Below are 23348 nucleotides of genomic sequence, written 5' to 3' on the forward strand. Positions count from 1 at the left end.
ATTATTTATTCAACATAAGCAGATTGACAAGGTTGTGTCTACAATTTATGTTCCCAACTTGAACATAATTAACACATATATTTCAAACAAAATGAATTGGCTGCCTTCAGACTGTCAGACGCTAGTGGAGGGTATGCAAGACACTGGAACACTGCATTTATTTGAAGATTTGGTGCTGTTTTTTGTGAGAAAGAACCTACAGGTTACTCATCTAAATTCCTCTGAGCTTAGTTGACTAATTTACTCCTCACATATCAGTTGTAATATTTTCTCTTTCAAACTGCAATAGGAAAAGGTGATACCTCAATTTTTGGAATCTTTTGCAAAAGTTTCTTGTGTAGAAATGCTTGATGCATTGGAAAATCTTTATACATCAATGGGATGGTGAGTCAATGTTATTACCAGTTGTTCTCAACTCAATAGTTGCAGCAAGTATATTGCAAAGATTATTCATTGTTGTTATACAATTTAACATCACTATCCTGTTTTACCTGACTCCACAATTTGGTATGCTACGAAGGTTCCATAATTATGTTGGCAACTGGCATAATGCAACAAGCTTGAAACTACAGATGAATCAAGTATTAAAGTCTATTTTAAAGTGGAATGCTCACTACAGATTAGAGGAATCTTTTTCAAAACTCTTTGCCTGCTCATTTCAGGTAGTTCTGTGTGGCTCATTAAAATATATCATTTATAGTTTTTATTTTACTATTTCCACTCTTGCAAGACCAGTATTACTTTGAAAATGCAGGCATCGTTGCATGCTTGCTTCTATTATGGTAATTGGTATTTAAGTACTGCGAACTTGCCAAAAGTAACATGATTGCAGGTAAATTTATAATTTTATTTAGACTAACTAGTTTTGGGCATGCTTAAAACTCTTTGTAATGCGACAGTTGTTAAAGCTCATTTATTTGGGTTATGTTTGATGTTTAGCTTGTGCTTTTGTTTAAAGAACTGAAAATCTAACAAATTTTTTGTGGGTTAAAAATTTACTTGCGTTGCTTCACATGTGTGAGTATGCACATACTTCTTGCGAATCTACTTTTTTAATGTTTGTAGACCATCTATTTGCTTTAACGCCCTAGTATTCATAAATTCAAAATCATTAATATTCATAGAAGTGAAGAAAATACACAGATTAATAGCATAACAGTTAATCACATAAATGGATCATTCGAGTGGAAATGTGCTATTCATTTTTCTAGTTTTATCAATAACACAAATATTTCTCTTCAAGAAGTTACCTGTTCAGCCAAGAATTGCATGCAAGTTATTCATGCGCGGCAGACACTTACGTTCACTTCTCATGACTTAACAAAGCGCTTGCTTGCTATTTAAGACATTGTAATAAGTAATGGTGCTATTATTGAAGAAGATGAAAAGAAAAACATTCATAATTTCAACTGAAGTTCCCATATTTAGAGCAATACATACTAAGACGAAGGCTCATAACTTTTAACTTATGGAAATGCTAAAACCAATTTAACCTTGGTTTTAGTTGCTACCCGTTAAAAATCAAAGAAGACGGTGTGTCACATGCATGACTTGCATGGCAATGTTTTGCTTTTGGTCAAAATCCCCAATGTGTACACTTCTATTTGTGTCATATGTAAATGAAGTACTGTAACTAACTGTCACCAAATGCTGTTGAACAGCTTTTGATTCCACTTCACTCTCTCTGATTCCTTACACAAGCTGAATTAATCTCTTAAACTGACATCAACAAAAGGGAAAACATTTTTTTATTGCATTTGTTCCACAATGGCAGGTTTCTATTTGTTTTTAAGAGCTAGCGTTATTGTAGTTATTTCATTGATTCTTTAATCAAAGCACAAATGATTGTAAACTATTTCAGAATCACGCACAAGGAAATCAGCAGAAATTTGGTCCATTGAGATGTTACACAATTTGTTATAGGCACTTACATGTACCGATGACATTGCATATTGGCAATAATGTTGTGCAAAAATGTTTTAAAACAAAGTTCAAGCTCAGACTTGTGTAATGACTGCTTTGTGAGTAGATTTCACAATGCAAATTTGTTGCATCAAAATTTTAAGCCTGGTATGATTGGAATTGCAATTTGTGCACTTAACATGAGATTGAACTGAAAGGTCATCTGAACTGAATGGATTTTTTCCATGTTATTTATTCCATAAAATTTATTTGATTCGTAATTTACATCTTAACCTTACAAGTTTGTCAACTTTATTTAGTGCTTTGCTCTGCTGCTCTTTTTTCAGTTCTACGTAACTGCAAATGAAAGAAATAACTACAGTTTTCACGAGGAGGGGAAAAGCGACAGATTGCTCGTGGAATGGAAGGGCTTTAAGGAGGAAATTGAACTTAGCACACTTGAAAATTTAATGGAGAGACAATTCAAACCCCTGGTTCAACATTGGCTGTTTGTTCAATCTCTTACTTGTTATTTTTCCATTTATACAATTATCGTTTTAACTATATATATAAATATATATATAAATCATTTAAGAAAATTAATTAATTATTATTAACCGAGATGAATGAAATTGTAATAAGATCTGTGTGATCTATCCTAATGTATACGCACACTGTAAGTTTAGAGTTGGCCTTCTTTTGTAACTTAAAATTAGTATATAAAAGATAATCTGGTAATTTCGTTTAAATATTTTATTTCAATTGATTCAAACCGATATTTATATAAATTATAAAGTTTAGCATTATATTAATTGATATTTTCTGTTTTTATAGCAGTGAGTTGGGTTTGGTGGAATTTTTTTGCGATGACACAGTGATGGCTGTGCTTGAAGTTGAAGTCGATAGATATATTACGAAAATATGTGGCGGCAATTTTGAAAAAAGATGGATGCACAGTGAAGGAGCAGAACTAGAACATGTAAGTTTGTAGATGTTTGGTTTTGCAGTTCCATCTATTGTATTAACTTAAGTTTATTTGGGAATAAGTTTTAATGTGACAGCATTTGAATTTATTAACTTTAATATTTTATTTTCTGTGTTTTAAGTGGTCTAATAGTCAGGTTATGCCATGGTTGAAGCTTATCTTTCATCATGGGTTTAAGAAAGAAGTTTGGACACAAAAGCTGCATTACATACTTTACAGATCATACACAAAACTTCGAATCAGTGAAATGCTTAATATTATAACTGGTACGTATCTTATATGTGCCTTCTTTTCCATTAATGCAGTCTAAAAATAATTGTTAAAAAGATAGAAAGCAGTAGATATTCAGTTAGGGTACTTACTGTCCACAAAAACTGCTAGCGTGTATTTTTATGTAAATTTGTTTTGTCATTATTTTAAGACTATCCCGATAGTACTCCAGCACTACACGAACTGAAGTTTTGTTTACAGCATACTCGACAGCGTCCATGTTTGATTGAGAGCTTGAAAAATGACATCACAAATAGAGTTCTTCATCCTGGCAAGTATATCCTGTCACATTAATCGAAATATAAACATATTTCATCACTGATCGAAAAATAACTGTTTTTTGTCAGGTGTGAGCACGCAGAACATAATCACTGTTTACATTGCCGCTGTGAAAGCACTGAGGGAGCTTGATCTTAGTGGGGTAGTCATGGAGATGGTTCTTGAACCTTGTACAACTTACTTAACGTGAGTTGGAAAAATTACAACCTTTTAAAATGTTTTAAGAGTGTTCAAATAACATTTTAAAAATATTTTACATAAAATTAATTAGTTTTCAAAGTTGGCATATGTAGAAGTTATTTAGTCGTTTTACTTTTTCCTGCCATTTTTCAGACAGCTTGTTTCATACTTTCGTATTTTATAGCCAGAGGGAAGATTCAGTTCGTATGATCATGCAAGGTCTTCTTTGGGATGATGGTTCAAATGACTTGGCTGCAGAATTAGCAAAGACACAGGAACCAGAAGAGGTTGCATGCTGGAACGAAAGAGTTACAGAGAAACCTGAAGACTGGATGCCAGATCCTCGTGAAGCTGACCCCAGTATAACATAATTAATTTTTTTCATTTCTTTCACCTTCACTGCCTTGTCAATTGCCCATAGGGCAGTTTAGTACATCTAATGCTATCTATTTGCTAAAAGATACATCCCGATAATTTAAATTGTAGATAAAGTCGACAAATCCACAAGAACTTCAGACATTGTCACTCTCTTCATTGGCATGTATGGGAGCAAAGAAAAATTTATCAAGGAATATCAGGTAACATGTTATTGGTTAACTATTGTGCTAATTTTTATTTCAACTGTATATATTTGATTATTTATCTGCTAAAACTATAATTGTAATAATCTTGTAAAATGTTTTTATCCACAAATTTTTTGTGTCAAGAAATTGTTGAGTAAGCGATTGTTACAAACTTGGTACGGGGAAAAGAGTGAGTCATCAGAAATACGTAATCTGGAGCTTTTAAAGAAAAGGTTCGGAGAAGAAGACATGAGCAAGTGTGGAGTGATGCTTAAGGTTGGTCAATCACTGTCAATGTGATCAATATTACTCGTTACAGCAAAGAATTCAAAAATGGTGCTGTTCACTGTGCTTTCATGGTCATATGCATATCTTTATGAGATTTTATTAAAGAGGAGCATTTCAATTACAGGAAGTAGCAACAGTAATCATTGAATGTCAAATTACATATGTCATTTTTCTATTGTCTAAAAAGCTGACAACTTTTTATTTCAGGATATCTCTGACAGTAAAAGGATTAATACTTACATAAATGAAGAATATTACAAGAAGAATTCCCTACAGGTTGCTTCTGCTTTTGTTATAGACCAGGCATGCGAAACATACGGCCCGCGAAACCTTTTCATGCGGCCCACGAGATATTCCGTGATTTCGCTCATTCAGGCATTTTCTCCACGGTTACAGCTACATAATCAACGAATCCGATGCTTTACCGCCGCTAAGCGTTAAAAACAACTAGATACTGTAGTGCGAGAGGCAACCGTCTCTTGACAGTACTAACCATCTTCTCAACGATATCTCTTATTCAACGGTTAATCGGTCACATTATATAAAGTAGGCTACACGTTAGTTACAACAACGTTAGCACGCGGCCCGCGAAAAATATTTTTTCGCTAAAACGGCCCGTGTACTGTTTTGAGTTGTGCATGCCTGTTATAGACCATGTGTACCGTTTAATGTAAATAAACTGTTTTCTATACTTACATGTACTGTGTACATTATGCAACCAGTCTAATGCATTGTACCTTGGCAGTTGACAGTTAGTAGCATTGAACTTATAAAATTTATTGCTGGTTATACATATATTGCATTCTTCTTTTTTGTGTAGAATAATTTAAATCTTAGAACGATGGTTGTTTCGTCACAATTTTGGCCAGATATTCCCAACCAAGAATATGAACTGCCAGAAGGCATCACAAAATCACTGGAATTGTTCAATAAAGGATTTGAAAACTTAAAGGTTACTTTAAGGAATGAATATATTATTAATGCATAGTTGCATTTATAAAAATGATGCAACATAAATGTTTATTGAGTTGCAACAATTTTTTTTTCAAAGTGAAACTTTACAGGCTTCTCGTAGTTTGAAGTGGTTAAGCAGTGTGGGGATGGTTGATATTGAGTTAGAATTTGAAGATAGACAACTAGAAATAAGCGTAAATCCTCTCCAAGCATCAATCATATATCACTTCCAAGATGAAGGTTGGTACTTGATAGTGTCAAGTTTATGCTCAACCATCTTGACTTGAATTTATTTGGTTTATATTAGGTTACGTCTACTAGTTTTACAATACCACACATTCTTGCATGATTGCAGATAATTGGCGTATGTAATTTGACGTGTTATTATCTATATCACAATTCTGCCAACTTATAGATAAATGGACGTTGTCAGAACTTAGTGATAGTCTTAAAATTCCTCCTACTATCCTTAGAAGGAAAATGACATTTTGGCTCCAACAGGGTGTACTCAAGTAAGTCCAAGCAATCTTGAGGACTAAATTTGTGACCATAATAGTGGTAGTTTCTCTTCAACACATTTTTCTCCTTCCTTTGGTACTTAACCTCCAATCGTCTGTGACATCACAGGGAGATTGAACCTGATAATTATGTCACAATTGAAAAACGGCCTGGTACAACATCATCAAATGCTTCTGCTCCAGCAGCTTCCGGTGGTGGCGTTGTGGATGCCTCAGATCATTTTGTAAATCTGTGTGATGAGGAAGAGGATGAGGAAAAAGCAAATTCAGATGAGGAGGAAGAAAAAAAGAAGAAAAATGAACAGGTAAGACCAAACAATAACATAGTATAAGAGGTAGGGATAAAAATCAGTTCTCAGATCAATGAATAAACTACCGGCGGTTGTCAGTCAGTAGTTTATACTGACAAGCAGCAAATATTGATCAAGATTAAATGTTTTTTGTTTGGAGGAAGTGTGAAACCCAGTGTCCTTATTCTGGTAGGTAGTGCTTAACACTAGCAAGACCGCGAATTTTGTCTACCTAAAAAGACCGCTGCGGTCGATTTTGACCACGTATCTGTTAGCGGCTATTAAATGACTTTTAATAGCAGAAATGTACTAACTTATTGGTTGTAATTAGTTTCACAACATTTCTGAAACTTTGTTTAATGAAAGCTTCAAACGTTTGAACAAAACACTATCATGGTAATTACAAGGGAGTAAAACAGTAATCTGCTATCTTGCTGACATTATTTTGATAACGTCTGGTTGCCTGGCTTAGGGAAAGACAATAAGAAAAGCAGGTAACAGTTAAAATTGACCGCTGGTCTCTTTAGGCGTATTGCTTCAATGACCTCGTTCTGGAAATTATGTCCCTTTAATTTCTTTGTTTCCTGTCACCACTAACAAAGTTAGGAACACTCTTAGGGTGACTAAGGTCCAATTTTAACAGACAATGCTATGATAAAGAAAATTGTAAAGTGGTCAAAAATGACCTCTAGTCTTTCTAGTGTTAAAATATTTTCGCAGGTATTTTGGAATTATGTGCAAGGTATGCTGAAAAATCTGGAGTCGTTGCCACTCGATCGAATCCATAAGATGCTGCGAATGTTCGCAATGCATGATAGTGATATGCAGGTTTGAAGTGCTTGTTGATCACATTGTTATAACTTGTCTTGAATGAAGTGCCAATAACCAGAATTACTTGGAGAAATCCTGTGGAGTGATTTTTACAAGGACGCACCAATAATTGAGTGTATTGTATTTTGTTCAGATTGAAATGGCACAACTTCGGCAGCTTTTAAATGACAAGGTACAAAAGGGTTTACTAGTAATTGAGCAAGGAAAATATAAACTGGTGAGAGATAATTCGTGATCATTATACTTCCATCTATATGCTGGTTGAATGGAAAAGCGCACCACTGAAGTTGGTGGGGAGCATTTTATGGGAAAATCTTTTGTCTTGTTTGGAGGATTTCCACTGTTTTTGCGGAAAAAACTTTGATTGCCCTGACAATTGTAGTATGCCATGCGTGTCAACATGAATTTCAATAAACAGAAAATGCCTTCCAAAAGTGAACACAAGTGTATATCTAGACATTACTTTATTTGGTTTAAAATGGCAATAAAATATTGACTACATGAACATCCGTGTGAAAAGCATATCCATATAATCAAGAGTCATGTCTTTCTTCAAAAATGTATCCTTTCCTTGGAGGCACTCCAGCATGTAAAGCTTTTCTCCAGTCCTTGGTTTCATGATATGTCAGTAAAATATCAAATACTGGAAGAATACAGGAATCATTTTTTTTAAATATACATCATTGGATGTATAGCATAGGGCCTTGTAATTTTTCAATGTGTTTATCCTAAACTTACCTTGATTTACGCAATATACCGTGGAGTAATTAGCATGGTGCCCAGATCTAATCATATATTCTTGTACAGGTAGTCGGCGTGTTTCGATATTTAATTTATTTGCTTTATCTAGGGTCAACTTTTTAGTGACAGTTTCATCAACCAAACCACCGAGTACGTAGACTTTTCCTGCCTCAACGGACTCTAAAGCTGTTAATAAATGTAGTAAAATATGAATGTGAGTTTTAAAATTTTGTTTATATGTGTTACTTTTTCATAAGGTCAGAATTAAAAAAGGTGACTAATGTTGTCAAAGCAGCGATAAATGTGGCAGAACTTTAATCTTACAATCCGTCCACAATGGTATTTATTTATCTTCAATTTGTCTACAATGGCATACATAGCTAATGTAACTAACATACTTACGCAAAGCGGCATCAGGAGTTAAATAAACAATATCACTGGAGTCAAATAATTCATTGTATGGTTTGCTTTCCATTTCAATTTTGTAACTCTCAAAACCATCATGTTTACGAACGCATTCATTCCAAAGATGTCCATCACGTTCAAAGCCTAAACAATATACCAGAATTCCTTACAGTTAAGGGAAAGTGCATAATATTTATTCACATAATATTTTTACAACATGAGTATAAAAAAGTTTTGAAATGTTATGCATATGATAAACAAAAAGGTTAAGGACAAACCTGAGAAATAAAGATGTGCTGGATTTTCTGAACATCTGTTGCTTCCATACATTCGACCAAGTTGACTTGACAATTTATTTATTTCCTAAAAGTAGTTTGTGGTATAAATTTCAATCATTTACCTCGATGCATTAACTTTATGGCCAGTGGACACCTATTCAGTAAACAAGTGCCCGAGGTACCTTATCATTCATCTTGTGTGTCCATGTCAAATCCAAGCAAACAACAACTGATTGACTGTCATTCTGCATCACTTCTTCCATACGATCTAGAATTGCCTGCTTTCGTTCATTGGATCTTAAAATTCTGTCTTTATGCACATCAGTATCCTGTGTACGACATTCCACTTAGAATGTAATTACACCCTACTTCAATGTGGTGATAATTATTATCAGTGAAGTGTTAGCCTCAGTGTCAAGTTTAATTAATGCTGATAAACAGATAAAAATTTGGTGGTTATAAACATTTAACGTTTCATACCAACAATGCTTTTTGCTTTTCTTTCTCTCTTTCACGGCGTCTTCTATGCTCTTCTAAACGTTTCTGATGCTTTTTGTAAAGATTCCGTTCTTTTTTTTTCTGCTTTTTCATTGCACTTTTCTGAATAGTGTAATTGGAAAATTGTATTTTTTTAATAAAATGTTTATTAAAGATATACCAGTGCTCTGGAAGAAGGATACAAATATTGTAACTACTCAACATCGAAATGAGGACACACACCGACACTGTTGTAGAGTCATTCTTGGTTGTGTCATCGGTTAAAAACCCTCCTTTACTACAAAAGCAAGTTGTAAATTGACTCTTGTGGTTAGTAAAGTTGGTCAGCTTACACATAACAAACTGTATCTGTACCAGAAAACTAAAAATTTATCACAAATCACAAGGTTTTAGATACAAAGCTTACCTTGCATGTGGACGTGTATAAGGCTGACACATCCAATGTGACATTCCAGATTCTGGAATAAGTTGTTCACTTTCGTTTTCCTGATCAAAAAGATCAAAACATGGACGTATTATAAAAAAAATACTATAGCGCTTAGAAAAATAGTTCATAGATAATAGATATATAGTTAATAGAAAAATATCAATAAAGACTGCTTCCATCATTAAATGGCCAGTTCTAACTTGGTAATGCAACGATAATAATTAATCAGAAATAGGATGTTTATACTTGGTCTACCTCATGACATAAACGCTTTAATTTGTCGCATATTCTGGTGATTGTTGCAATGGAAAGAGCACCTCCGAGCATTCCCCTCATTTGCCTGTGTTTCTGAAAAAAATTTGCTTTGTTAATAATTAAAAATGTGCCATGATCATTCCGTATAAAATAATCATTTAATCTATCTACTTCAGTTCTTTTTGATATGTCCTTCATTTAACGCAGTGATTCTCAATTAGCTTAATGGTACTGGATACTCAGACAAATCATTTTCTAGGATCAATAGCTAGCCCCTTGGATAAACATCCAAGTAAATATCGCCACATTATTCCAGAAACACCAAAAAATTTATACTGAAGGCGATAAAATTTCATAAGGTTTTTAAAATTTATATAAAAACCACATCCCAAACCTTGTGCTCAAACCTTTATGTGGGTTTGTAATGCAAAGTACCAATAACGTGGCAGCAAAGTTTGCACCCCCACAAATCCTGGCCTGTACCTCCAAGTGAAAATCAGTTATTTAGTGAAAGGTAGATATACGTTATTTATTAGGTCTAGGGAAATGTTTAACAAGAAAACTTTAAAACACCTGTAAAGTATGTGACAGAAGGTTAAAGACGTGAGTTCGAACGAAAGACATTTCTGTAGGGTACAAGTTCACAAATTCCAGGTATTCTTCAATGATGTCAAACACATTTGGATGTACATCTAAAACATAATAGCATATGATAGCCTGTTTTAACTAGTATGGCTGTAATAACCTTAATAATGAACTCAAGGTACTCTGCAGTTGTAAATTTAAGTAAAAATTAAGTTATTGCATTTAAAATAACACCACTTTAAATTGTGTCTTGTAAACACTGATCTATTAACAAAACTATTGTCATTTCATGCAAAGCTACAGAAAAAGAAGAAAATTGGCATCAACCAATGCATGTTACGAGGAATTCTCAAAGTAAAACCTAACCCTAACCTTTAAATATCATAGGATTTGTAAGATGTCCTTCTGCAACCATAACTCCGTCAACACCAGTCTCTTGCAAACAGTTTTCAACATCACGAAAATATCTTATGTTGCCATTTGAAAATACAGGTATTTTTGTGTTTTCTCTAGTAAAAAAAAGGTTTTAACATTTTGAAAAACAAAGAGCATATAATAAACACATTTTGTCCATACTTGACCGCCTTTATGTGGCTCCAACTGGCCAGGCCAGTGTTCTCCCTCTTCTGGTCTCTTGTTCTTCCATGAACAGTAAGTATATGACACCCAGCCTTTTCCAACATTTGAGCATACTCAACTGTCTTTGATATCTTGAGAAAAACACAGGAATCTCTCTTTACTATTTTATAAGAATAAGAATAGCAGGTTTAATCTGTTCTGAGAGCCAACAAGTTTTTAACTAAGATGTTTTTTCTAAAAAAAATGTTTTGAAAGAAAATCTAAACAGAAATATTAGGCTTCTGTTATAACATAAGCCCTACCCCATAAATAAGCCCATGAAATACACCGAAAGGCAGTCAGTAAAAACTTAAGTCTCATATGTTATGATGCCTTCCAGCTCCTATTTAACTTACAGATTACCATATTACTTTGAATATATGTTTGGCGTTTGCATATATGTGACTGTTTGCAAATAGGCAACAGAAAGAAAGAAAAAACATATCAAAATATTGGGGTACACGTACAGCCTATTTATATACATGTGATTAGTCTACCCAACAAAATGTTAATATCCATCACAAAAACAGGTTAAATTTAGCAAATGGTGCAAACTGTAAAAGTTCAAATTACAATTTGTTGTTTGTATTTCCAAAAGCTTGGAAACACCTACCAGCTACCTTATGGAACCTTGAGTTTTTGACTGTCGTATTAATTTAATTTTTGATAAACAGAATAATCCTTAAAGTATTATATACCGATACAATATATATACGCTCACACAAACCTCTGGAAAAACTCTAATTTTGGCGGTAACACCAACAGAAAGTCTTTTACGAGCCTCTGATATAATATCATGTAACAGTGTCCACTCATCTTGTAAAAATGACCCAAAAAAGCCTAAACAACAAAAATGAAGTCTTTTCGTTGTCACTGCCATAATCAAACCATGAAATACCATTTTTATATAATATCTTTGTATTTAGTAGCATGCCATAAACCTCTTCGTGCAATATGTTGTGGGCATCCAAGGTTTAAATCCACGCCATCACAATAGCTTTGTACAATGAGAGCAGCCTCAACAAATACTTCGACTTGATTAGCACAAAACTGAACGATCAGTGGGCGATCTTCTGCACAAGATAAGTCCTGCAAAACCTAAGCAAAAAATTTTTTCTTCTTTTGAATAAACTAAATTTGAACTTTTGTACAGTGTACATTTGAAACAGTGTTAGTACCATAATACCATTATGGTACCAACAGTGTACTAATAAGACAAAATCCAAAATTCATAATCATTTAATAACTAAGAAAAACGAGGGAACATAAAAGTTCATTTCTATTTTGATGACTTCAATGACAAATTGACACCCAACAGTCTCCATCAGTAATCTACAAATATGCAATGCCTGACATAAAAATTGTGCTTGCACTTACCTCATGCCTGTAGTGTTTAGAAGTTAAAAATGTGTTGGCACTAATCATAGGTGTATAGCAGAGATGAGCGCCATGTTTTCGAGCCATCATTCTCCATGCAAGCTCACTCTGTGCTACCATCGGTGCCACAATATATTTTGGAGATTTTAAGACATTTTTATAAAACATATATCCATCATTCATAAAACTTGATTTGCAACAATCCTGGCTCAATTTAATCATGGTTTATAAAATAAAAATCTGACAAAAGAAAAATACGAACAACACAAACATATTAAATTCTCTCTATGCAAAAGCTTTGATTTGTTTGCTTTCACAATTAATGTTCTCAGTTTGAGCAACGTCTCATGCTTAGTTTTTATTTAATCTTATGTAGGTTTTGAATAAATGAAATCATAACCGAAAATTGTTTTTTTAGAGTCAATAACTTCACACAAAGTTCTGTAACTTTTTGTCCTCAGGCAAACAGTATTGTGAAGAGTAATAAAGTATGAAGGTGTTTTTTGTACTGCTAGTAGACTAACAATAATTTATTCATTTTAATGGGTCCAGTGGGCAATTTAGTTAGAAGGTGTGTAAAATTCATGCTGACACAGTTCTGCCAGACTGGGATGCCACTTTTCAGTGAAAAATCAAGAAGATAAGCATTGGTATATGCATGATAAAATTTAGTATGCCTGATGACGACTATCGTGTGTTAGTGGCATCTAGTGCAGACGTGCACAACCACATGATGTATTTGTATGTATGCCCAAATTGTAACGCCAGGGGGCATTCCATGTGTGTTACACCAACGGTTGATTGGTGTGAACTTGGCGTGACTTCAGCGTGGCACAGAGCAAATATACGTTTTGGTCCAACCATGACAACTGCAAATTCACTTTGCTCTTCCGTTTTTTTTTAGACGAAAAAGAGCAAAGCGTCTTCAATTTTTAGAGATTGAAGTTGGCATAATGTCATTGGTGAATTTGCTATGTATGCCAAACTGACATTCGGCGTACACATAGCACGGAATGCATCTTGGTTGTGATCTCATCTGGTTGGGCATTTCTGCACTAAATCGTGCCACACTTCTTACTAAGGCTGCTGCATAGGCTGAATAAAAATTATTATTTTTTATTCATATAACTTATCAAATAAAGTGAGAATTGGTAAATTGGTGAATTTGTTGCCATTATTCTAACACTATTAAATAACTTCACAACAACACGTATATATACACTTATACTTAATGCTTCTGTAAAACACTTAACACCTAAAGCTGGCTAACTAGTAGAATAGACCATAACAGTTCACATAAAAACAGTAAACATACCAAATATTTTTTTTTGTTACTTTTATGTCAAGTTTATCTATAAGCCTGTATGGCAGTTCTGGTTTGTCACTGTTAGGCTATCTTAGTTTTGCCATCAGCCGTGTTGTAATGACTAACAGTTTTTTTTAACTTAGATTGAGTCAAATGTCTTAAATGACTTGACTTGAGTCCAAAATGTATCTGAAAATATCAACCAGATTAATTTGGAGATAACCATGACCTTATGATAACCAATTTAGGGCAATGCTCAGTGTGACGTCAAAGATATTTTAAAGTTACATTTAAATGCAGTGACTTAACTCAAAACACAGTTGAAAATAACTCGACTTGACTTAACTCGGAAAAATGACTTGGTTAGTTGGTTACAGCACTGGTTAGCTGCCCTAGAACTAGGTCAATAGAAAAAGAGAAAAGGAAATTTTACCAAAATTTAGAATAAAATTCTGAAAGCGACTGTACAAACAACAGGTTTTTAGCAGCATTCAGTATTGTGAACAATTGTGCAGTTAACACAAGATGACTATATGTAAAAACTTTTAACTGTAGAAGCTAAATTTCAAAATATATATACCATGAGCCATGCATTTGTACTAGGCTATCTAGCTACAGAAAAGCTCAATACATTTTTTGTAACTTGTTTTTTCCAAAGGGGAATTACCGTACTTAAGACCACGTTTTTTTCTTACTTTGATGTTTTTAAAATGTATCGAACAACAATTAAATTAATAAAAGTAATAAAAATCCAAAAGTAAAAATTTTAAATTAAAGTTAATAAGTATTAGATAACGCAATAAAGACTTCAAATAACCATAATTTATTTCAATATAAAATGTTTTTGCAGTTAAGATTTCTATGACCTCTAAAGACTGAAGAGCAGTGTTAGCCAAAAAGCAGAATCAGTCAATCAGTGCTTGCGCTGCGGTTTGCGGCACAATGGCGCGGTGTTGCGAAATTTTAGATGAAACAAGAGAATTGCAACGTAATTTGGTAATCAGAGACAATTTTTTTGTTTTAGAAACCTCGAAGTAGACCTTTTTCACATTATTGGTAACCACCTTGTTTATAAATAATACAAAAACAAAATGACTGATAAATCGTCGCGCATGTTGATGCATCTCTTGCTGAATCTCAGTATCTAACTTCATATAACTTATTACGTGTTTTTGTGTTTGTTGCCGTTGTTTTATTGTTGTTATTAATTTTTCAACTTCTTTATTGCATTTTTATGTTAGGTTTAGTGGCCATGCTAACCTGTATTCATTTTTATAATTTGTTTGTAAACATTATTCTTGTACGTTTTGAGCCCTTCTTTTTCCATTTTATTGTTTTGCTGTTAGAGTTGTTATTTTATCAAGCTATAATGTGAGCATTTTATATTCCCACACAACGTAGTCGAAAGTGTGACACATGCACCTACAAGATTCATCAACGTGCACGCTGAAATTTTAATATTCTTGGCGCTGATTTATAATAAATAAACAAAGAACTGAGGCTTCAGTCTGTCAGTGCACGTCATTGCACCAAATTTTTGTCTTTGCACTCTCGATTTCTCGTTGAAAAGTTCCAGTCAGGCCCACAGAAAATAATGAAAAATAAACAATATATATAATACAAAAATTATATAGTTAGCAGTTTAGGTTGCTGGGGGAATTTGTTTTTACTGAAAAGAGGTGCTGCAAGCCAAACTGCTGTTGTGGAGTGTAAATATAATACTGTCATATTGCTTATTTTTACCAATTTTTGTTTTTAGCGATTTTGCTAAACGGAAACTTTGGGGAATAGTCTATTCGCAGCTGGTACAGTTTAGCTGTTGCTGTGATGATGGCAACACCGATTGAGTGTATAAACAAGGGATTGTCAATCAAACTGTTACCACTATTGGTATAAGATGTAGCCTTTTTAAGGAGTAGGGTTGGTAACGTTATTTTTAGACCTACCTGACTGGAAAATATGACAGTTTTCGATGAGAAAGCAAAGACAAGAGCATTGACGTGATCCTAGTTGAAGCCTAATTCTTCGTTTACTTGTTATAAATTGGCATTCAAGAAACCAACCTGGGTTGTTTATTATAAACCGGTAAAACTGTAAAGTAAGACTGTAACAGTAACTGTAAGACTGTAAAACACTGGCATGCACTTGATGAGTCTAATGCGTATGCCTCACTTTCCACTATGGCTTGTATAGAGAATGAGGGCATACGTCATCGATGTACAAACTGAGGGAGGGGGTTACCAGAAAAGAGATCCTCATAAAGAGGCCAGCCGTAAACATTAATTTAATTTTTCTGTAATGTTTGAGTGAGTCAGTTTGTGTTGGTACTAACTTTTGTGTTTATGATGGTAATTCATTAGCGACGTATATAATTATATATAAACAAGCCAGTTGCTTGCTAGCTGGAAATTTTTTAAATAAAATATCTTTCCTTCTACGTGAGCATATCAAACTTCCAGCTTATTTACTTGCTTTGAGAAGTCATAACAATGTACCGGTAATAATGGGCTGGCTGACAGTATAGCCAGCAGCTGCTTGACTTGTACCCTGACATCTAGTAGCCAAATAGTGGCAATCAGTAGACAGGATCGGGCAAATGTCAGTGAAACGTTTAAGCCAGAGTTAAGATTCATTTATATTTATATGTACGGAATAAGGAAGTACGTTATTGGTTACAGGTACATAATGATCAACCAAACTGTTGGTGCACCACTGTGTGATACCATTACCATCCGACCTATGCATCAAATAACAATGGGAATAATGTGTTGTCAAACTTCTAGAATTTATTGTAATTCATCATCATCAGCTAGCATATTTAGATGAGTCTGCAGGTTTGGGTACATCATTTTGATGATTTTGATTCTTCAACTACATTAGTTTGCCAGTGAAGCATTGACATTCTAACAAAACAACCAAATTTAGATTTTTTTTGTTAACCTGCAGTTTTGAGAGAAATGTTTTACTGGTGTAGTAAGTTTTCTGAAAGTCTAAGATTTTTTTACTATTATGGATAAGTGTTTAAACCGCAAGAGATGACTATCTTATACATCAGTCGCCATGTTATTGGCTCAATGTTCCACTCTCTATGTTTCACTATTAGTTTACCTAATGTTTTTTATTTTATTAAACGAACAAAAATTAGATGTTGTTCAATTTTTACATTTTTTAAGTGATAAGAATGGGGATAAATGTGAGTATATAAATACTAATTTTGCCAATACGTTATAATTTTCTGCAAACAACTCTTACTGAGTGTTTGCATTTAACTTGTACAAGTAAAGTTAATAAAGTTTGAGGGAATTCTCCCCAGATTTCTATGTCACAAAAAAATCGTGTTTATACATTGCATATATCTAATAATTTTTTGGTGGTGAGCCCCGTACTTCTTGATTTAGGGCTAAATTGTGATTGTAGATTGAAAGTTATGGCTTTGTTTTTTTAACAGGTCAGGTTTAACAATTCTTCATGGAGAATTTAAATTTGGTTAAGAATGTCATAGTGGTTCTTTCCGGCAAGGGTGGAGTAGGAAAAAGCACACTTTCTGTCCAAATTGCTTACGGCTTGAAAGCCTTAGGCAAAACAGTTGGTTTACTTGATGTTGATCTATGTGGACCAAGCATTCCTAAGTTGTTAAATTTAGAAGACTGTACTGTCCACCAATGTGATCAGGGATGGGTTCCTGTGTATTCATCACAGGACAAGCAACTGTCAGTCATGTCAATTGGATTTCTTCTGAAACACAAGGATGACCCAGTAATATGGAGGGGCCCAAAGAAAACTGCTATGATCAAGCAGTTTGTTACTGACGTATGTTGGGGCGAACTTGATTATCTTATAGTTGATACGCCGCCTGGAACCAGTGATGAACACTTGTCTGTCATAGAAAATTTGAGAAAACAAATTACTGGTGCAATTCTTATAACTACACCACAGGTAATTTGTCACATTAAATAATTGTTTTTAATGCTGCAGCTATAATCGGGTGCTGGGCTTCATTATTTGAAATTACTTCGTAATCAGCTATTCATAGACAGTTATTAAGTTGGGCAGCATAGTAAATACGTTTGCATTGTCTGCAGGTCCTATGATTGTTTACTCAGCTATTTGTAAGCAGAAAAATTTATGTAAAACTTTCTGTACACGCTTAGCATACAAAGTATGAATCATATATATATACTGTTGAACTAAAAATTTCAACTAAACATTTTTAAATTACAAATTGTTTATTTTGACATCATCATTTTTGTAGAACGTTGCTGTTGCTGATGTTTTACGGGAACTTACGTTTTGTCGAAAGGGTTCTGTGCCAGTCCTTGGAATAGTAGAGAACATGTCAGGATACATTTGCCAAAACTGTTCAGAGTGTATACACGTATTTTCAAAAGGCGGCGGTGAAGAACTTGCTAAACAGGAGAATATACCATTTTTAGGCCAAGTTCCTTTGGATCCAAATCTAGCAATGTGTTGTGAAAATGGCGAATCTATCTTAGATGCCTTGGTTCACTCAAACACGAAGGTCGCTGTCTTAAATGTTATTGAAAATCTTTTGCAAGTTGCACACAACTGAAATTTTTTATACGTGCAAATGTCTTTCTGCAGTTTATGCTTTTTAAGCTGCATGCATTTATTTTGTATGTAATTGTGTTCATTCATTTATTCAATTAATTAAAGAATTAAATTAAAAAGTATTTGTTCCTATAATAGAATAATCATGCCAGGGAGAGTACTTTTAGGAAAGTGTTCAAGATAATATATACTGTGTGTTTCTGATATATTTTTTTGCTGGACAAATTTAGAATTTGGCAAGATTGCAGAATATCAAATTATAAATTGCTGTTGTTGATAATGTCTTATTACTTTCCCTACAAAAATTTTAAAAGATAATTTATTGGTGTAAACTGTATATATTTGTACTATACAATGCCTGCATTCGGGCATGTTTTTCTTCATAGTACTTACTGAGTATGTTACCTTTGCGACAGGTTTTTACCTAAACATTATATATATAACTTGTTTTGAAGTGCTGTTTTCTTAAGATGTCACTGTATGATGGCTTGGGTGTGGAAAGTGGTCAGCATAAAGCAGCTGGATGGTCACCCAGTTTCCAAATGCTTAAAACACAACTTCAGGTAGATGAAGCTATAAGTATAAATGTTTACTCGTAAGTATTATGTTGTTACGTTTGTATCTGTTCTTTAACTAGGCACGAAAAGCTACTTTGACAAAAGCCAAAAACGAAAAAGGTAGAACAATGACTGTGGCTCCTGTGATCGATTTCAACAAACTACGTCAGGAAGAGGTAGATATGTTCAAATGCATTCACCTTTTTGGCGTGTATCGTTTGCTATGATTTGGAATTGTATTACGGTCAAATGACTCATTTATCTAATGTCTTTAATCCATGCAGGACGAACCCAAGGACACCCAATTGAGCGTTTTCTTAGGAGGTGAAGTTCTTGAAAAATTTATGGATGAATACGATCCTTTGCGTCCTAATGATTATGAAAAGATGACAAGCAAAGATCGAGAACATAGAGAAAAACAAAAAGAAATAGACAGGTTGCTAGCTAAGAATTATAGCCTTGTGTATTAAGAAAAATGATATACTGTATGTATATATATATACAGTATAACTCGCCTAAGTTGCCTCTATCGCTTGGTCCTGGCAGAAAGTCTATTGTTTTGTGTGGTATAAAGTTCGGCTAAGTCGTCTTTGCCTAACTCGTTTATTTGCTTAACTCGCCACTGTTTTCTTGCTACTATAACCAAAATGGTTCGTATAAATAGTCAGATCTTTGAAACACTTTGTCAGCATGATTATATGGCAAACTTAATCTGTTGCGACTACACTCCGGCTGTATCGCCCAGCTGTCTACGATCCTTGTTAACGTAACACAAGCTTATTGTACTGGTATGTCACAATGTACATTTATGAATGATCTGGAAACCTTGTCATTTTAGACTGTTTTTATCAGTTTTAGTTTTCCAACAGTTAGCATTGTTACAGTTAGGCGAAGTGACCTAGCCAGATATTAAAGAATGATGATGAGTATGACACTAGCTATAGTGCATGGAGAATGTCGTTGTTATAGCACAATTTTGCTTTTGCTATCGAGTGGAGAGTTCTTTTCTGTCTTCAGAAAATCATCAAGCAGGTTATGAATGTAGCAGTCTAGGGCTGTTAGATACAAGGCAGTGCCTGTTAGGTAGATTTAGTTTGGGAGGTTTTTCTATTTACAAAATTAAAATCTTAATATCTCGACAAGCATTACGTTTTAACCAAAAACAATTTACAGAGTTTTTAATTTAAATGGAGTGTCCCAAAAAATGCAATAAAGAATTTAATTTTGTGTTGTTTGCCTAAGTCGCCACTTTTTCTGCATTCCTTAAGGAGATGACTTACATCTTATATCTTACATCTCTGGTCTCTGTACACCATTGATAACAAAACTCTTAATGCTTTGTCAAACTTAGTGAAGTGTGATTCACCATGACATTTTAGCGACCAATGATTTGTTTTGTTAGGGTGGTAGCAATCAATCTATTATATCTTTCTTTCCTCCTAATTAGAATAATTTCTTTTGCAGGGAAAAGGAAATTGAAGAAAGAAGAAAGAGAAGAGCGGCTAGACATGCAGAAAAGGAGAAGGTTGAAGAGCCCAGTGGGTTTTCTGGTCAACCTGGCCTTTATGATGACTACGATAGTGAGGCAGAGAAAAAGAAAGGTGCACAGTTACTCTCATGTCTTATATACTTTATGGTGATTTTATTAAGGCTGTACCAAGTACATGTTATTGTGGCTATGATAGTAGCATCACAACCTTTAAAACTATGAAATGTATACACCATAAGCATGCACATTTTTGAAGCACTAGGTCAAAACAGTTAAAGAAAGCTTTTCTTTTGTGTTTTTATAACTTGTAGTCATGCCAGGAAAGGCAGCCATAGCTCCACCCACTGCTCTGATAGAATCTGATGCCCAATCTCTACCTGTTGGTAAGTAGTTAATGCAGGTTATATGGGAAAGGTGTGGAAAGGATGATTTTAAACTGTTTGTAATAGTTAGGTTGGTAATTTACACCATATTAAAGGTATGGCTCCTACTTCAGATCGCCCCCTATCCCCACTGTTTAAAGGAGGAGCTGGAGTACAGTTTGCGAGCAATTTGGAGTAAGTAGATCTTATCGTGTGTTTTTTATCACTAGCTTTTTCAAATTGATATCGAGATTAACTTTTTTCATTCTATTAGAGGTTCTGTGGCTCACAAAATTATGGCAAAATATGGGTTTAAAGAAGGAAAGGGACTCGGAAAAGACAATCGTGGAATAAGTCACGCTTTGCAGGTATGTCATTAATTAGCTATAAAAATAAGGATTTTATTTTTTAGATTTTAGAAGTTTCAATTTCCTGAAATTTAAGCTACCTTTAATTCGTGTTGTACAAGAAATTGATATGATTGCTTAGTTATCATGTTGAAACGAAGTAAGGTTATACTGTATAATAGCCTTGTTTAAGGTTGTGTTAGTGCATTTGCTCTTATTTGATTTATTTATTGTCACATTTCACAACCCAAAACACGGTTTATTCCATACAACATCATTTTTTTTTAAATCGGATCAGTTGTCTAAAATGTTATCTAAAACTTGTGATGTAACTAGGTGGAGAAGACAAGCAAACGTGGCGGCAAAATCATATCCAGTGACCAGATCAAGCAACAATTGGAAGAGGAATTTGAGCGAGAACAGCAAGAAAAGAAAAACGTCACAGATCTGTTAAAAAACCCCACCAAAGTGATATGTCTGAGGGTAGGAAGAATAATTTGTTGTTTCTGTACGAGATAAAGAGCAAGACGCTTTCATTAATTTTTTTATAAAGTTTCTTAGGATTTATTTGCTAAGATGTAGTAGTTTATTCTTTTCGTTGTATGATTTACTGTGTGAACTGTGAAGTGGAAATGTGTTGTAGGTCCTATTTGGTTTAAAAAGCGATTCATTTTTTCAGAATATGGTTGGACCTGGAGAAGTAGACGCAGACTTGGAAGCCGAAACTTCAGAGGAATGTTCCAAATATGGCGCTGTTATAAAATGTCTTATCTATGAGGTAATACCTTCAGTTTTGTCAAACTTATCGTACTTTACGATGGAGCCTTCTATGCCTGAGATTGAGTTGTCAATATCATCATATTTGTGCATATTATCCTTACGTAGATGCAAAGTGTTCCTGACGACGAAGCAATTCGAATCTTCATTGAATTCGATCGAATGGAAGCGGCCATAAAGGCGCTGGTGGATCTAAACGGACGATTTTTTGGCGGAAGGACAGTAAAGGCTTCGTTTTATGATCCCGCGAAATTTAAATCGTTTGAACTGGCGGAGATACTCTCGTGAAATATTATTTATTAAGCTCCAAAGAATGGCCTCGAACGGTTGTTAAACGCTATTTTGGCGAAGTAGCTCCCGTACTTCTCATGATGTTGTGCATTTATGCGCGTGTGTATGTTAAAAGCTTGTTTTTGTACAGTGCATTAGAAATGTTGCGCTATTCAGCGTCAGATTCTAATATTACAGCCCACGCTGCGTTTTATCTTGTCTATTTCAATTTATCCCTTGATGTATTGTACTTGTAGGTCAACGTTTTTCCACACACGTTTAAATCTTTTTAGCGCTCAAGTACCACTTCTGTGCTCGCGATCACGGCTTAGGATGTACAGAAATTCCCAACGCCTGTAATATTGAAAACAAACTGATCTTTAAAATTTTGGTAGACAAAATGCCGTTATTAGTACTGTTTATTCATAATTAATTCAAGGAGACCCAAAACCATCGGGTATTTTGTTCATCAATTCTTTTATCTTGCCATCGAACGCTTTTTTGTCACTTCCGGGAAGCTTTCGCGTAAGCGACGCACAAAGAATTGTCGCGCACGTAAGCATTTTCCAAATTGACCGACTTTGGTAACTGCAGTTGCCACCATAACCAAGTTACGTTTTGACTTAGTCTTAGCTATTTATGCCGTAAAGGAAACTGCTTTGCTCTTGCGTGAACGACAGGCTTTTATCTGCGTAGACGATTGGCATTGGCTACACAATGCTATTTCTGGACGCGAGTAATTGTGTGTGAGACGGTTACGTCTCACCACCGTGTACGTGGTGGATTGTACTTTTTCTTGTGCATTATTACGGTTCATCAAGCAGTTGAACGACTTGGCCTTAAGTCTCTAACTCTTACTCAAATGCCGCGGCACCCAAAAGACCCCATTGCATTGATGCAAGAATTGATGTGTCAAGCTCAGTCTCAGACAAGTAATAATTTGCAATGAAAAAATGTCTGCTTGCCACCATCATACACTTCTCCATCGACCGGACATTAAAGGTTCCGCATCCATGAATAACACTAGAGTTGTAGAGGACTGCGAACCTGACTTTTCTACAAATGAAGTGACTTCTGCAGCAGTAGAACACGGTATATCAAAGACAGACGTGTATTTGCGTGTCGTTTTTCTGAGAAAAAAACTTCTGGCGATGAGCTTTGCACATATGCATTTTTCGATCAGTAATCATCAGCAAAGCTTAAGTGACCTAGTGCCCGTCTGCTGTGATTGTGAGATGAAAATACCCGAAATGATTGAGGCTATATCCGACTCCCCTGTGGTTGAAAGTTGCGAGTACGTCTCGGCATTGCACGTGCATTCATGCAGCAGAACGGCCATTATATAAAAAAGTAATACAACTTTATTGGCAGAATTAAAACACTTGTACTCAATCGAATGGATAATCAAAATGTAATGCAATGCATCA

The 23348-nt window shown here is 34.6% G+C and overlaps 4 protein-coding genes across 6 annotated transcripts; 3 read left to right on the top strand and 1 right to left on the bottom strand.

The window, feature by feature from the left end:
• LOC143468801 (anaphase-promoting complex subunit 2-like) lies at positions 1–7565 on the top strand. The gene is made up of 18 exons (XM_076966201.1): positions 1–202; positions 290–384; positions 521–662; positions 2250–2410; positions 2737–2881; positions 3009–3153; positions 3309–3428; positions 3505–3622; positions 3801–3976; positions 4103–4194; positions 4324–4455; positions 4675–4743; positions 5288–5419; positions 5532–5661; positions 5837–5933; positions 6049–6244; positions 6950–7057; positions 7194–7565. The coding sequence occupies exons 1-18, from the start codon at positions 92–94 to the stop codon at positions 7293–7295; spliced, it is 2271 nt and encodes a 756-aa protein (XP_076822316.1). The 5' UTR covers positions 1–91; the 3' UTR covers positions 7296–7565.
• LOC143468802 (tRNA-dihydrouridine(16/17) synthase [NAD(P)(+)]-like) lies at positions 7565–12480 on the bottom strand. 2 transcript variants are annotated; one of them, XM_076966203.1, is made up of 15 exons: positions 12245–12480; positions 11809–11965; positions 11595–11707; positions 10826–10959; positions 10622–10758; positions 10238–10356; positions 9665–9757; positions 9389–9468; positions 9205–9259; positions 8965–9084; positions 8667–8813; positions 8485–8569; positions 8204–8350; positions 7799–7987; positions 7565–7703 (listed from the first exon to the last, which is right to left on the bottom strand). In XM_076966203.1, exons 1-15 carry the CDS (start codon positions 12464–12466, stop codon positions 7594–7596), a joined length of 1908 nt encoding a protein of 635 aa, XP_076822318.1. In that variant the 5' UTR covers positions 12467–12480; the 3' UTR covers positions 7565–7593. The 2 variants fall into 2 exon arrangements, with proteins under 2 accessions (XP_076822318.1, XP_076822317.1); XM_076966202.1 differs by having other exon boundaries at positions 8667–8829; positions 8963–9084.
• Positions 12481–16978: 4498 nt separating this feature from the next.
• On the top strand, positions 16979–18535 carry LOC143469264 (cytosolic Fe-S cluster assembly factor NUBP2 homolog). Its single transcript, XM_076966903.1, has 2 exons — positions 16979–17486; positions 17803–18535. The coding sequence occupies exons 1-2, from the start codon at positions 17019–17021 to the stop codon at positions 18118–18120; spliced, it is 786 nt and encodes a 261-aa protein (XP_076823018.1). The 5' UTR covers positions 16979–17018; the 3' UTR covers positions 18121–18535.
• A 6-nt stretch (positions 18536–18541) lies between these two features.
• On the top strand, positions 18542–22135 carry LOC143469262 (splicing factor 45-like). 2 transcript variants are annotated; one of them, XM_076966901.1, is made up of 10 exons: positions 18542–18682; positions 18757–18852; positions 18961–19112; positions 20141–20277; positions 20477–20548; positions 20644–20722; positions 20802–20895; positions 21211–21357; positions 21554–21652; positions 21760–22135. In XM_076966901.1, the coding sequence occupies exons 1-10, from the start codon at positions 18590–18592 to the stop codon at positions 21937–21939; spliced, it is 1149 nt and encodes a 382-aa protein (XP_076823016.1). In that variant the 5' UTR covers positions 18542–18589; the 3' UTR covers positions 21940–22135. The 2 variants fall into 2 exon arrangements, with proteins under 2 accessions (XP_076823016.1, XP_076823017.1); XM_076966902.1 differs by having other exon boundaries at positions 20662–20722.
• Positions 22136–23348: the final 1213 nt, after the last annotated feature.

Source organism: Clavelina lepadiformis, chromosome 8, assembly GCF_947623445.1.
Source record: "Clavelina lepadiformis chromosome 8, kaClaLepa1.1, whole genome shotgun sequence".
NCBI classification, from domain to species: Eukaryota; Metazoa; Chordata; class Ascidiacea; order Aplousobranchia; family Clavelinidae; genus Clavelina; species Clavelina lepadiformis.